Source organism: Desmodus rotundus, chromosome X (assembly GCF_022682495.2).
Source record: "Desmodus rotundus isolate HL8 chromosome X, HLdesRot8A.1, whole genome shotgun sequence".
Taxonomy (NCBI): domain Eukaryota; kingdom Metazoa; phylum Chordata; class Mammalia; order Chiroptera; family Phyllostomidae; genus Desmodus; species Desmodus rotundus.
In genome coordinates, this window is record NC_071400.1 from 93,187,282 (window position 1) to 93,203,483 (window position 16,202).

General features: G+C 41.7%; 1 protein-coding gene across 3 annotated transcripts in view; it reads left to right on the forward strand.

Moving 5' to 3' along the window:
- The first annotated feature begins 4,356 nt into the window (after positions 1-4,356).
- CTPS2 (CTP synthase 2) overlaps positions 4,357-16,202 on the forward strand; it is a 93,523-nt gene continuing 81,677 nt past the window's right edge. Inside the window, exons 1-4 of one of the 3 annotated variants that reach the window (XM_053917382.2) lie at positions 4,357-4,839; positions 11,421-11,625; positions 13,831-14,001; positions 15,705-15,805. In XM_053917382.2, coding sequence (XP_053773357.1) covers positions 11,460-11,625; positions 13,831-14,001; positions 15,705-15,805 — 438 coding nt within the window. In that variant the 5' untranslated portion in view covers positions 4,357-4,839; positions 11,421-11,459. The remainder of the gene's footprint in view (positions 4,840-11,420; positions 11,626-13,830; positions 14,002-15,704; positions 15,806-16,202) is intronic. The other 2 variants (XM_024569942.4, XM_053917381.2) reach the window with 2 other exon arrangements.

Here is a 16,202-nt window from a genome sequence, read left to right on the forward strand (position 1 = left end):
GAATTTCTTTAGAATTCTGCCTTAGGAAAGACTACCTTTAAAAAGGCTGAATAAGCTTGGATAGAACTGGAGAGCATTATGCTAAGTGAAATAAACCAGGCAGTGAAAGACAAATACCATATGATCTCACCTTTAAGTGGAACATAATCAACAAAACAAACAAGCAAGCAAAATAGAACCGGAGACATTGAAATTTAGAACAATCTGACAGTAACCAGAGGGGAGGTGGGAGGGGATAATGGGGGAAAGAGGGGAAGGGTTTTCAGGAACATGTATAAAGAACACATGGACAAAACCAAGGGCAGGGGTGGAATCAGGGGAGGGAAATGCGGATGGCTGGGATGGGGGGAGCGGAGGGGGGTAAATGCAGACAACTGTACTTGAACAACAATAAAACAATTTAAAAACAGAAAAAGGCTGAATAACATTCCATTGTATGTAATACCATATTTTGTTTACCCACTCATCTGTTGATGCACATAGCAATTGTTAGATTTTAAATTGTGATAACGGGGCGCGCGCGCGCGCGCGTGTGTGTGTGTGTGTCTGTGTGGGTGGGTGTTTAAAAGCATTCTTATCTTTTAGTCATACTGAGGTGTTTACCAATGAAATGATAGAATGGATGGCACTTGCTTCAAATTAATACAAGATGGGGGGAAATGGGTAGTTGAAACAAGCCTGGCCATGGATTGATAACTGTCGAAGCTGTGTGGTTACACTCTTATGTCTGCTTTTCTACATATTTAACTTTTTCTATGTAAACAAACGAATAAAAAAAGCTGCCCACCTGAACTCCCTTTGGAGCAGGGAGTTCATGAATGTTTTTCTCAAGCACAGAGCACAGACTCAAGCAATCTGTTGGCAAAGGACACCCATTATTCCTCCTCATTTTTTAAAAAGATTTTATTTATTTATTTTTAGACAGAGGAGAAGGGAGGGAGGAAGAGAGGGAGAGAAACATCAGTGTGTGGTTGCCTCTCACTTGTCTCCTACTGGAGACCCGGCCCACAACCCAGGCATGTGCCCTGACTGGTAATCAAACTGGTGACCCTTTGGTTTGCAGGCCGGTGCTCAATCCACTGAGCCACACCAACCAGGGCCCTTCTAACATTTTGAGTAGAGTAGCCTAGTTCCAGTGAATATATGGGGGATGGATTACAATTCTGATTTCCCTGCTCTCTGGCTTTCAAGCCAGAAGTATATTTACAATTCAGGTCTGGAACTTTAGTTTAACAAGTCCAACCCACTTGGTTTTGTATTTTCCAAACAGATTTATTGAGATATAATACACACAAAAAATAAATTGAAGGAACATAAAATTTGTCATTTTAGCCCTTTTGAAGTGTGTAATTCAGTGGCATCAGTGACATTCCAACCTGTTTTTAGAGTCTGGGTATTGATTCATCTTTGAAAGTTGGGAGACATCTGTGGACAAATGTCTGCCTTCCTAGCATTTTTTAAGTCAGTGAGAACCTGAAAGAGGTCAGCACTTTCCAGAAAAAGGATATTTGCTTCAAGCATGATTGGAATGAACCTGGAATTTCTGTCAGAAGCTAAGGAGGGAGGGAGGGTTCTAACTCCACCATCTAACTGGTAAATACCTTTGACTTCTTAGTCTTCAAGTTTCTTCATCTCCAGCAGGAATATATTACTGACTCCACCAAAAGCAGAGGTGGGGCCCAGCCCATTCAGACTTACTTTTGCTTTATCTCCAGGAGCACCCACAACACCGGTGAATGCTGTGTTCCCCAGGAAACAGACAGTTTTAAAATTGTTCTGAAAGGGAGACTTCTTCAAAATAAAAGATGAAAAAAGACACAAATCAACTTAACGGCGGACTCTTTCTCCATCTCTTTTTTATCCTTAACACTATGCTGGTAGTAGGCCATGAATAAACATTTGTTGATTAAGACACACCCCTATCCCACACAAATCAGTCAATTTCACCCATGTTGTCAAATTTGTTTTTCTGCTTTCCATTTTGGATGAATAATGCAAAAGTTGTAAGAACCCCTGTGTATTCGCAAAATATCTTTTCTCCATTAATCTCATAGATTAATAGGGTATGAAAAAGATGAGGTCCTACATTGCGCAGTGAAGATTCTGGCTTTGGGAACAGATGTTTTGTTTTGAAGTCAAGGGAAAGCAGAGTCTGCCACCTCAAAATATGCCTTTTGGGGTATTGATTATTTTAAGCTGATTATTCTCCAGAAACTTAGACTTAGGAAGAACCTTTGAACTTCCCCTTAATTGTCTAAAAGAATTTAAATAGAGGACCTGCTCCAGGAAGGGAGATATCTTCAGATGACTAGTTTAATATAAACTAGTGTGTGGTAGACAGGGAAGAGCCTAGCAAAGCCTGTCAGATCAAAGTTCTCTCTCCGTCACATTGTTAAAGATAGCCCAGCAAACATTCACCAAACATTTGCTTTTCCATCTCCACACAAATTGCCTTCCTGGCTTTTGAAGTCCCCCAAACACCCCTGCCCTTCGGGCCAGATCTGTCCTCAGATTTATAGTCTTATGGAACCTCCGTGTGCATGTATGTAATAAATTTGGTCATGTTCTCCTGTTAATCTATCTCATGTTAATTTGATTAGTCCAGCCAAAGGAACTTAAAAACATAGGAGGAAAAATTATTTTTCCTTCCCACAATGTCCTGGTTTTGCTACTTATATAAACGAATGTACCTTTGGTCAGGGCACTTTACATCTCTAAGCCTCAGGTTCTTTGTTACAAAGCAGAGATCATAATAACTGTCCTGTTTGTAAAAAGGAAATGAAGTAGTGAAATGTGGAAGGAAACCTTATATACATGGCAGGTATTATTAACTATCACCATTGTTTCAACCCATTTCACAAGCATCCTTTCTACTAGGTCCTCTGGAAGACTTGTTTCGTAGCAAACTCTTCTATACCTCTAGCCTTTTTATAATGTGTTTCCTTCTTTAAAGTGTATCTGTCTATCTATTTATTTATTTTACTGTCCTTTGTGGAGACTTGGATCTCCCCTGGGTTTCCTGCTAAGTAGAAGCTCTGCCCATTTTCCCAGAAATTGACATCACTAACCCTGGATCCTTACTGCTTCTTCCACAACACTGCTCGGTCATCCTTAGCGTCGAGCAACTCCCTTTTGTTTTGACACTCATTTAACTTTTCCTACAACCCTCTACCCTGCCTTGTTGCTGTCCTCTATTAGCTTTAGAGTCACTCTTTGACATTCACGGAAGACATGGTTTCTTGGCCTCAACTGAGTCCTCCAAGTCTTGATGTCCCTTGCAGTGGCCGTGTGGCTGCTAGTCCCAATGCCATCAATGCCCATCTCACTTGACCCTGTATCAGCCATCAGACCCTAAACCAGGGGTGTGCAACCTTTCGGCGTCTCTGGGCCACATTGGAAGAAGAAGAGTTGTCTTGAACCACACATTAAACACATTGTGACACATAATCACAAAAAAATCGCATAATGTTTTAAGTAAATTTATGATTTTGTGTTGGGCCTCATTCACAGCCCTCCTGGGCCACATGCGGCCCTCGAGCCACGGGTTGGTCACCCCTGCACTGTGTCATCTGAAGTGCTTCCCCTTTGCCAACTTCAACACCAACATCAGACTGCAGGGACAACTCGCTAGTTCCCTCCTTTGCACGGGCTCTTGTCATTGGTCCTTCTCTTCTCTTTCTCCCAGTCCATCAGCTCCCTGCTGCTCTCCATTTCTTTCCTCTTGAACTAGAGCCCTGGTGCATTACTGCAACCACATTCTTTCAGGGCCCTCGACTTTCTCACTCTCTTGTCTTTCTACCCCCGTCAAACTCTGGTTTTGTCCTAAGTATCTATACTTACATACTTACCAGTAGATATACTGTAAAATTATATATATTTAGATATCATTACACAATTATGGTTTCTAAACTCCACTAGGTGTTCAATGACATTTGCCTAACTTGGCACTCCAGTGACTTACACTGGTTGTTCAAGATTGTGACCACTTGCCCAACCGTTGCATTTCACTCCAAACCCTTCCATTGTCCGTAGTTAGATTCTTTCTCCTTCAGTGCTTCAGTAGTTCTTCCCTTTGCTTTAACAACCTGCTGTGTCGTTTCCGAGGACCAACCATCCTACAAAAATACTCACTCGTGAAGTCCTAATTGTCCGCACCCCTCCTCCTCTACATTTTCTTTTCTAAACGGGTGTTGTTCTAGGAACCTTACTGATTCCAATAGACGTGTAGCCCTCCCCCCAAGACTGTGAGTTCCTCAAAGGCAAGAACCCTGTTTTATTTTGGTCCACTCCTCAGCGCTTCCCTTGAGCAGTTCCTGGAGTGAAAGGGGTCGCACAAACGTTTGAGACAGGGTGGGAACAGGATGGGAGGACCCACACAAGGGGCTCGGCGTGCGGGGTTGCCTAGGCTCGGTGGGAATGTGGTGTTCACCTGGCTCCCTGAAAGCTTTTGCTAAATGAGCCAAGGAGGGGAGGAGCAGTCCTGCGGCCGAGCGAGGCCTGGGGCCAAGTGCCTCTAGGGCGGAGAGTGACGGGAAGCTGTCTGTGCCGAGGAGTCACTTTTTAGGGGCTGATTTTGTTGCATTGCACAAACCTGGGTGCAAACCCCAAGCTCACTAGCGTGAGTCAGCGGGGCAGGCGGCGGCAGGAGAGGGAAAGGTGGGCGAAGGGGACGCCGCGCACCCCGAGGCCTGCAACGGCGGTGGGAAGGACCCAGGGGAGACTCTGGGACACCCCTAGCGGCGGCCCCCTACCCAGCCGGACAGGTGAGCGCTGGCCCGCCACGGGGCGGAGCCCGCCGTACCCTACAGCCACCCTCCGGGCGCCACCAGCACAGCGCAGGTAATCCTCGGCCCGGCCCTCCACCGGACCCCCGGGGCCTCCGGGCCCGGGCCACCCCGCGTCCCCAGGGCTTCCCCACCCGCGCTGCCACACCCGGCGCGCGCCTGAGGCCGGGAGCCTTTGTCCTCCCCTCGATGGCGGTGGCGCCCAGTCCAAGAGGGGCTGGCGACCAGGCGCATCCCCGCACCAACTCACGATGACCCACGGATGCGGGGCTGGGGCCGTTGTGAGGGTGCCCGGTGTGGTCTGAGCCCGCTCTGCGGCGGCCGCGATTTGGGGTGGGTAGTGTCGTGTCTCTGGGGTGCGCTTCTCCCCGCCCCATTTGTCCTGGGCCTCGGGAGCCCCGAGAGCCCCGAGAGCCCCGAGATGGCGTTGGCGGAAGTGAAGCCCCGCGCGGAGTGAAATGCCCTTTCTGTCCCCTCCTCGGGCTGTGCACTCCTTAAACAACTACTCTCGCGTTTTCCCCAGATCAGCTCCTTAGGGCACACTGTGCCTAAGTATGCTGCAGCTACAAAATAGCTTTCTTTTTGCAACAATTTTTACAAATTTGATGTATAATTTACATGCTATAAAATGCCCCCCTTTTACATGTGCAGATCAGGGCCTGACAAATTATACACCCATGGAACCGCTGCCCCGACACAGACATAGACCATTTCCATTACTCCAGAAAGTTCCCTTGTGTCCCTTCCACATAATCCACACGCCCCCCCGCCCAACTCCCTTGATTTCTATCATAGCTTGGTTTTGCCTATTTTAGAACTTCGTAAAATGGGATTATTCAGTAAGTACTCTTGTTTCTAATATCACGTTTTATATGGTCGTCGTTTGAGAGGTATCTCTCTCTTGGTGCTTCTAATGTTTTTAGTTGCTTCAGGCCTGGACTGTCCACTGTGGCAGTCACTTGCCACATGTGGCTCTTGAGCACTGCAAATGTGCAGAGTCCCAGCTGAGATGTGCTGTGAGTCGACCTAATCTGGGAAGACAGTAAAAAAAAAAAAAAGACGATGTAGGCTATTTCACTAAATAATTTTTGTAGTGATTATGTGTTAAAATGCAAGTTTTTAAAATACATTGGATTAAATAAGATTTTTTAAATTAACTTCATCTGTTTCTTTCTTAAATATGGCTACTAGAGAAGTCAAGATCATATAGGTGGCTTGTGTATTGTTTTCGTTGGACAGCAGGCAGGGCCGCCCTGCACACTCTCATTTTACAGACAGTTGGTTCTGCTCACTGCATATGAGAGTAAATGAAAACTTGTCTTCACACGGGGAAAAAAATCATCTGGATTCAAGGAAGTAGTCAGAAGAGCCTGCCTTTTCCTTCCGTTTTAAAACTTTGCTGCAAACTAACTTGTTTCCCTAACAAGGCTAAAAAAGACTAGATGTCCGTTTGGCATTAAGTGACATTTTTAAGAAAGACTTCGTAAAATATCTAATGCGCTTTAAAAAGATATTTTGTGCTTTTGAAAATATAGAAAACTTGTAATTGCCTACATCCCAACCACCTAAATATATTAAAATTTAGCATTTTGCTGTACTTTTGACCAGTCTTTTTTTAAAAAAAGATATTTTATTTATTTATTTTTAGAGGGGAAGGGAGAGAAACATCAGTGTGTGGTTGTCTCTCACACACCCCCTACTGGGGACCTGGCCTGCAACCCAGGCATGTGCCCTGACTGGGAATTGTACCCGTGACCCTTTGCTTCGCAGGCCAGTGCTCAATCCACTGAGCCACACCAGCCAGGGCTTGACCAATCTTAATTTCAAAAAAAAATAAGTGAGATAATATTATGTTCAATTTTAAATTGCAACCTGTTCTTTTTTTAACTTAATTTTATTTATTGATTGTAACGAGAGAGAAACGTCTATTTGTTGTTCCACTAATTTGTGCCTTCATTGTTGCTTCTTGTTCGTGCCCTGGCCCAGAGTCCAACCCGAAATCTTGGTGGATCGGGATGATGCTCTAACCAACTGAGCTACCTGGCCAGGGCCTATATCCCATTCTCTTGTTTTAACATAAGCATATATTTTAAAAATTGACTTGAGAGAGAGAGAAACATCGATTTGTTGTTCCACTTACTTATGTATCACTGGTTGATTCTTATACGTGCCCTCACGGGGGATCAAATCCACATCCTTGGCGCATCTGGCCAACACTCTAACCAACTGAGCTACCCTGCCAGGATTAACATAAGCATATCTTACATGAAAATTTCTTAGACTTTTTCTTTTTTATTTATTTAGAAATTCTTAGGCTTTTTGACAACCACATAATGTGACTTCACATGAATACAGTCCAGTTTTCTATGGCATTTTGGGGCTATTTTTTGATTTTGCTAACTTTTACAACTCTTAATAGCATGACAGTGCTCTAGTAAGGTACTATTACTGCACCACTTATTTGCCTCTTAATTGCCTCATAATTGGAAAAGTGAAGTCCAAGAGGACAGGGACCTTGGCTTTTTGACCTTGACTTTTTGTCCCCCCCACCATATCCTCAAACCTGGGAACATGTCAAGCATGTATAAAACCATTCAGTATAACTGACATTCAGTAAACATTTGTGAGCTGATTGAATCAGTGAGGAGATGGCTCTGGAAAATGGTAACAGCTAACTTTTAGTACTTGGACACTCACTTGTAAATGCCCACACACCTCTATAAGGCAGGTACTATTATGATCTCTGCGTACTACATATGTAGAGAAAATCAAGGTTTAGAAAAGTTGAAGAAGTTGCCTAGGGTCATAGCAGTAAATGACAGAGCCAGCATTTGAATCCAGGCTCTCTGACTCCAGAGGAGGGATGCTTATCACAAAAGAAAAAATCACCAGTGGGATGGGTAAAGGAAGACTGTGAAGAAATGACCACTATAGTGACTACCTGGGTCAGAAGAAGTGGGAAGAGATGAACATTCACAAACATTTCGGATCTGTATTCTGGGTTTGGACTGAGGATCTTTCAAGTTAAATCTAGCTTGGTGAGTGGATGACAAGGTGGCATTGAAGGAGATCAACTGTATTGTGTATTGGCAGGCAGGCCCAAAGGACTCAGGGAAGGCATTTGGGATGGGACATGTATATTGTGGATGGCTTCAGTTTACTTGCTCTGGCCACGGTCAACTAGTTCAAATTAAACTCACAGCTCAGAAGTGACATAATGTAACACCTTTAAGTTGAGATAGCTTGCTCTGAATGATAAGCAGAGGAAACCACAAAATCAGGATGGGTTTTCTTTGAGGAGGACGGACCAATAAGATAAACGGGGAATTGAAATTGTTCCTACCTGATTGCATTTATACTTAATTTCCACGTACTTGAAAAAATTGTGAATTGCATTAGAAAGTGGGATTTATAGATATTAGCTTTTGTTAGTTACTCTCTCTCTCTCTTTTCTTTTTGCAGTTGTAATTTTGCGTTAGTGGTCTTACTCAGTTGCTCATTTACCTGTCATCCATGACTACGAAAATCATGCTGTTAAGGCTCACTTTCACATGCATGGTGGAATGGCAAGGACGAAGGCACAGGCCAAGGGAAAAACAGTGGTACTCAAAGTAAAGAAAACCAAGTAGCTATTGGGCTCCCTGTCTGCCTCTTAAACAAAAGAGTTTAAATCAGACAGCCACAGAAAATTCAAGTAAAAGTTTTTATGACATAATATTTTTTTCCTGCTTGGATATTTCTGCATGGTAAAACTGATAGGTAATGTAAAAGATTCAGTGTTCAGCACGCTTAGTTAAGGAGGATACATTTATTATTATTAATACTGATGTTAAGTGTTGCACAATTGTGTCCCTGAAACCTATATGTAAAAATTTAAAAAATGATGTTAATATAAAAAATAGTAATGTTAATAGCTAACCTTCTTAAGTTCTTACTATCTGTTAATGTAGAAGTTGATTTTAATGTAGTCTCATTTATTTATTTTTTTCATTTGTTTCCCTTGCCTAGGGAGATATATCTGATGAAAATAATTGCTATGAGTAATGTCTCAGATTTTGCTGCCTATATTTTCTTCTAGGAGTTTTATGGTTTGGGGTCTAACATTTAAGTCTTTGATCCATTTTCAATTTATTCTTATGTGTGGTATAAAAAGGTGGTCTAGTTTCATTTTTCAGCACATATCTGTCCAATTTTCCCAACACAATTCATTGAATAAACTGTCTTTAACCCAGTGTATGCACTTGCTTCCTCTGTTGAATATCCATTGACTATAAAGGTGTGGGTTTATTTCTGGGCTCTCTATTCTGTTCCATTGACCTATGTGTCTGTTTTTATGCCAGTACCAGGCTGTTTTGATTACTATGGACTTATACTATAGTTTCTTATTAGGTAGCATGATTCTTCCAACTTTGTTCTTCTTTCTCAGGATTGCTGTTGTTATGCTGGGCCTTTCGTGGTTCCATATAAATTTTTAAATATTTGTTCTAGTTCTGGGAAATATGTCATTGGAATCTTGATAGGAATTGCGTTAAATCTATAGATTGCTATGGGTTGTATGGACATTTTAATGATGTTAATTCTTCCTATCCATGAATATGGTATGTGCTTCCACATATTTGTATCTTCTTCAATTTCTTCAGTGTCTTATACTTTTCCAAGTACAGGTCTTTTACATCCTTGGTTATGTTTATTCTTCAGTATTTTATTCTTTTAAAAAATATTTTATTTATTTATTTTTAGAGAGGGGGAAGGGAAGGAGAAAGAGAGGAGAGAAACATCAGTGTGTGGTTGCCTCTCACATGACTCCTACTGGGGACATGGTCTGCAACCCACGCATGGGCCCTTGACTGGGAATCAACTAGCAACCTTTTGGTTCTCAGGCCAGCACGCAATCCACTGAGCCACACCAGCCAGGGTGGTACTTTATTCTTTTTGAAGCAATTGTAAATGGGATTGTTTTCTTAATTTCCCTTTCTGTTAGCTCATTATTAGCATATAAAAATGCAACTGATTTCTGGATATTAATTTTATATCCTGCTACTTTGCTGAATTCATTTCTCAGTTCTAGTAGTTTCTTGGTGGAATCTTTGGGATTCTCTATGTGCAGTGTCATGTCATCTGCAAATAATGACAGTCTTACTTCCTCCTTTCCAATTTGGATGCCTTTTATTTCTTCTTCTTGTCTGATTGCTGTGGCTAGGACTTCCAGTACTATGTTGAATAGGAATGTAGGAATTGATTTTGACCGCCTCCATGCCAGGCATCAGTAAACATTTTCTGTGAAAGTCCAGATGGTAAGTATTTCAGGTGTTGTAGGCCAGAGGTCTCTGTCGTTGCAGCAACTCAGCTCTGCCACTGTAGAAAGTGAACACAGATATCATAATATGTAAATGAATGGGTGTGGCTGTGTGCTAATAAAACTTGATTTATGGACACTGAAGTTTCAGACAATTTCAATGTGTTATGAAATCCTCTTTTGATCTTTTCTGAGTCATTTAAAATGTAAAAAGCATTCTTAACTTGGGGACCATACAAAAACAGACAGTGGGCCAGATGTGAGCAGTGGGCCCTGGTTTGCTGACCTCTGATCTATACCTTCCCTCATTTAAACCTCAGGACTACTTAGGAGTTTTTTTTTTTTTTAATATTGGCATATTTAAATAATGATTTTCTAAAAAAATAGACTTTACTTTTTAGAGCAATTTTAGGTTTGCAGCAAAATTGAGCAGAAAATACTGAGTTCCCATATACACTCTGTCCCACAAGCACCGCCTTCCCCATGATCAGCAGCCCAAACCAGGGTGATGCACTTATTACAATCAATGAACTTGACACAGTCTTATCATCCAAAGTCCATAGCTACATTAGAGTTTGCTCGTGATGTTGTACATTCTACGGGGTTCCAGATATGTATAATGATATATATGCACCACTGTAGTATCGTACAGAGTATTTTCACTGCCCTAAAAATCCTCTGTGCTCCATGTATTCATCTCTCCCTGCCCCCATCCCCTGGCAACCACTGATATCTTTACTGTCTCCATAGTTTTGCCTTTTCCGAAGTGTCTCATAGTTGGAATCCTACACTATGTAGCCTTTTCAGATTGGCTTCTTTTACTTAGTAATATGTGTTAAATTTCCTCCATGTCTTTTCATGGCTTGACAGCTCATTTCTTTTTAGTGCTGAATAATATTTTAAGGGACTGGTATTTTTACTCCATTTCACAGATGAAGAAACAGGCGCAGAATGGATTAGTAACTTGCCCAAGTACAGCTTGAACAGATCTGACAACAGCGCCTGAGTGCTTATAAATTTTACTGTGCTTCTGAATTCCAGAGACATTTTTCTCATAATGAAGTTTGTCATATGATAAAGTTGGGGGTAAATGGAAAATCAGGGCAATGGAGCCAGTCCCTCTGCTTGCAGAAAATAGCTACAGCTTCCTGCATGTTGACAAAAATTAAAAATCTAAAAGATAAGACTTTGTTTCAAAAGTTTCAAATATCAATATTTAGTTTATATAGAAAATGCTGTGTGCTTTTGAAATTCTGGTTTAACAACAACAACACACTCTCTGCTTTACTGGTTTGAGAAAATACTTCTGTTCCCTGACTCTTCATTTTATTACCTTTCAGATTCTATCTGGGTGTTGGCACCCAACCATTCCTCTGCCAATGAAGTACATCCTGGTCACTGGTGGGGTCATCTCGAGCATTGGGAAAGGGATCATTGCGAGCAGCATTGGGACAATTCTAAAATCATGGGGACTCCGAGTTACGGCCATCAAAATCGACCCCTATATCAACATTGATGCGGGCACTTTTTCACCTTACGAGCACGGTATGAAAGAGAACCATTTCCTCCCTTATAAAACACTGGGTTAAATTGTAGTTCTTTCTTGTATGTTGGGTAATGTCTTTAGGAGAGAGTTCCAGAAGTAGAGTTGCTGGATCATGTGTTATGAATATATGAATGTTCTCATGGTTGTTGGTACATTGTTCGGATTGCTGATCCATTCCAAATGAGTCCACCCTTTTGGAGAACTGTGTGAGGAAACCATTTTCACTGTAGCTTTTGCAGTATGGATTATGTTTTGTTTCATTTTATCATAAAGGTAATAGATTTCTCTTAACACTTCATTATTAAAAGAAACATTCAGACAATACAGTATATATTGACAATTATATTAACAATATAGAATGGCATGAAGAAAATTTTCCACTTCTTGGAGGGACTATTATTAATGTGGACACTTCAATGTATATACTAATTTTTTTTAAAAAAATCACTAGCCTTTACATACTTTCTTTTAAAAAATTTTACGTACATGCAGGAAAGTGCATAAATCATAAATGTTCTGCTTGATGAAATGAACATACTGTGTAACCAGCCCCCGGATCGATAAACAAAATTTTCCTTTGTCCTCAAACTGCCAGGGTAACTGCTATCCTGTCTTCTAACACCGTAGATTAATTTTGCTTCTTTTTGAACTTCAAATGAATGGAATCTTACAGTCACATTATTTTAAATCTAGTTTCTAAAACTTAATATACTGTGGACATTCTTATATATTCTATACTCTTAAAAGCTGCACAGAACCTGAACAATAATAGGAAGTAATTTCCAATGTATTGATATATTACACAGGACTGTGATGGAAACTTTTGATATTAATCAGTTTATTTTTAAACAGAAATGCCTGTGTGCAGAATTTCTTCTTTGAGGGTTCGGTATGTTTTTCCAGCTTTTGACACATAATGCATGTTGCCAAAGGTTTTTCCGTTCAGGATCCCTTATGTTCAACTCTGAAATCCAGAAGGTTCTGAAAATTTTAAATTCTTCCTAAGTTTGCGGCTATGTATAGTCTCTTTCCAAAAGTTTTGAAAGTTGAAACCCCTTTATAAAGCTGTGGCTATTTCTAGTCTGTATTCCACTTGGAATGTGTTTGATTATGGGTTGCTTTGGGGGTACTTTATAATATATGGAAAGCATTCTATATTACCTTTCTATAATCAGAAAAATTCCAAATTCCAACTTTTCATCTTGTCTCAGAATTTCCTGATAAGGCTTGTGCATCTGCACTAATTTACGTCCTCATCAACCGTGTATTAGAAGAGGGCCCAATTCTTTATGCCCTTGCTGAATATTATTCTTTTTAAAATGTACTAACCTCAGAGTAAACCAAAAAACAAAAAAGGGTATTTCAGTGTACTAACGTAGATTTATTTCATTTTCATTTTGTCTGTGTAATGACTTCCTCGAGTCTATGATAGATTATATATTTGTTTGAAACTATCACTCAACTTCTTTCATTTTTTTATGGTAAGCGTATGTTTAATTTTGTAAGAAACTGCCACACTGGGGTCTAAAGTGGCTGTACCATTTTGCATTCCTTTCAGCAATAAATGATGGTTCCTATTGTTCTACATCTCTGTCAGCATTTGGAGTTTTCAGTGTTCTGGATTTGGTCATTTTTAAAAAATATTCTTTTAATTTATTTTTTAGACAGAGGGGAACGGAGGGAGAAAGAGAGGGAGAGAAACATCAGTGTGTGGTTCCCTCTTGCGTGCTCCTCACTGGGGACCTGGCCCGCAACCCAGGCATGTGCCCTGACTGGGAATTGAATCAGAGACCCTTTGGTTCGCGGGCCGTCACTCAATCCACTGAGCCACACCAGCCAGGGCTAAAATTGCTGTTTCAAAGTCCCCTTTCTCATGTCCTGAACCCTTCCTTACCCCTGGACTGCTGGTGAGGAGGCAAAACCCTTTTCTCATGTGGTACGTGGTGAGTTTGGAAAGCCAATTTGTGAAGACAGAATTTCAGTAAGCATTTAAAAACAATACCATAATAAGATACTGGAATTTTTCACATACATTTTCAAGGATATAATTGAATGGTTAGATTTTCTCATCAAAATCATGAAATAATGATAGAATATAGGTTATAGATAAGTCTCTTAGCAGCTTTTTAATATAATGTATCTGTCTTTGAAAAATAATCTACTGGAAGCAAATTTGAAAATTTTACATTGTCTTTTTATTGTAGGTGAAGTGTTTGTCTTAAATGATGGTGGAGAAGTTGATTTAGACCTTGGGAATTATGAAAGGTTCTTGGATATTAATCTTTATAAGGACAACAACATCACCACTGGGAAGATATATCAGCATGTGATTAATAAGGAGAGGCGTGGTGATTACCTGGGGAAAACAGTACAAGGTATGACACTCCGCAAACATTAGGGAGCCCTGTGTGCTCAGCACTCACCTGCTCAAAATAGACGAGACAGGGAGGGGGTCCCTGCACCGTCTACAAGTTCTAATGCTTTTCAAATCCCTGTGTTCTTTTCGTTTTCATTTTCCTTAAAGGTTTCAAGTTCATCCTCTGTGTTCCTGATTCATTTTCATCAGGCTTTTTTTCTTTGTTACTAATGCCATTGTTTCACGTAGTCCACCTCTCTCTCTAGCTTTTATTTATAAAGTCTACAGAGAACCACTTATTCATCTTTTTTACCTGAATGGGATATAGGGTTTTTTGTTTTGTTTTTGGTTTGCTTTTTGTCTGTCTTTTATTTAATGCGTTCTTTTTTTCTCCTATTTTCTTGTATCTTTGCATGCATGATGATTACTTCCATTTGGAGGAAGACAGAGTTGGGGAGGGACTGGGGGATTGAACTGGAGTGGCGGTAGCATGCTCTGACCTTTTTTCACCAGCCCTTTCCCTGGATGGTATGGTTCTCTTTTGTCTTAGAAGAGATTCCCCCTGGCACCTCTTAAATTTTGTATTCATACGCTCCTACATGGTAGGGTAAAGGTGATAATTTCGCATCTCCTTTAAATCACTTTCAAGTTGGAGCCAGCTGAGAAACAGATGTGGGAATAGGATAGATGGAGATCAAAAGATCAGCTATGTTATTGCTAAAACTGGACGGTGTGGTGTAGATCTCCAGTACAAGTGTGCTTTCTAACAGTTTTCCCCCAGGTGGAGGTTTTCGGAAAACCTGTGGGAGGGAGAGTCCCTGGCTCATACCTGCCATGTCCCAACGATGGGGGAGAGGGCAACACCCCAAACCTGGGTCCTGAACCCTTATCCCTGGACTGCTGGTGAGGAGGCAAAACCCTGCAAGCCTCATCCTCCCAGGAGGGGGTGGGCGAGGCATGTGCTGTGGGTTCTTCCAAAACTACACCCAACAAAGATGACTTCCTCTTGCCTTGCGGGCTCTGCAGTCATGAGGCGGGGCAGGTGATGGATGCACCTTTATCTCAGTTTCCTGAAGGCCAATGTTCCGACTTTGACTTCGTGAAGCCACATCAGGTTAGGTGGCTGGGCCACCTACGTGGATATCACTTATTTGTCCCTTCATTTGAGATCGCCAACTGTAGGTCTGCTCACTACTCAAGGGACTCCTGGGCCTCATGTGGTTGCAGAGATGTCACTTTTTGTCCTCTTTATCTGACATTAGCAGTTGCAGGCCCCTTGTCAGCAGGCAGACCTCATCTATACCCTCTTGACTGGCCTCCTCCCCCCCGCTGGTGGGCTGCCGAGGGTCTGCAGGGCCCCACCACTCTGCGTGGCCACTCTGCATTCTTCTTTCCTGTGGAGCCTAGCATTCAGCTGCCTAGGCAGCCCTCCTTGCACGTTCTTTGTTGGCATTATAGTTGTTTTCTAGTTGCATCAAAGATGGCATTTCTGCTTTCTGTTTCTTGTTCTGTGGGGCTGGTCAGTTTCAAGGGAAAATGCGTAACATTTAAATGTCTAAACCTATACTGCGCCTGTAGTATTAATTTCAGTGAAGGAAGATGATAGCATTAGAAGTGTAGTTTGTCTAATTTGCCAGGTTATTTGGGAGATCTAAAGACTCTGATGCATTCCCTTTTCAAGACCATGAAATACACTTTTGTGCTAATTACTTCTTTCCCCAGTTGTCCCTCACATTACCGATGCCGTCCAGGAGTGGGTTATGAATCAAGCCATGGTGCCTGTGGATGGTCACAAGGAGGAGCCCCAGATATGCGTTATTGAGGTAAGCATGGAACTTTCCTTTATAAACTTATAACCTTCTGGGTTTTTAAGTATCTGATCTTTATTCATTCAACAAATATGTAAATATGGTCTCCTGTGTGCCAGGCACTGCGCTAGGAATAGATGGTCCCTGCCTTTGTGGTCACAGGTCAGTGGGCAAGATTGGCATTAAACAGGGTGAGTACTCCCGGGGTGGGTGTGCAACAACCTGCATGAGGAGACATCAGCTGCTCATAAAGTCAGTGTTAGGGCCTCCTGTGTGCCAAGTCTGGGTTGGACAGTTTCTGGTCTTGAGGAGCTTACAGACCTCCCCGTCTTGACACAATAGAATGCATTCTAGTGAGTGCTATTTGAGTATATGCAAAATGCATTGGCAGTAGAGAAAGATGGAGTTAGGG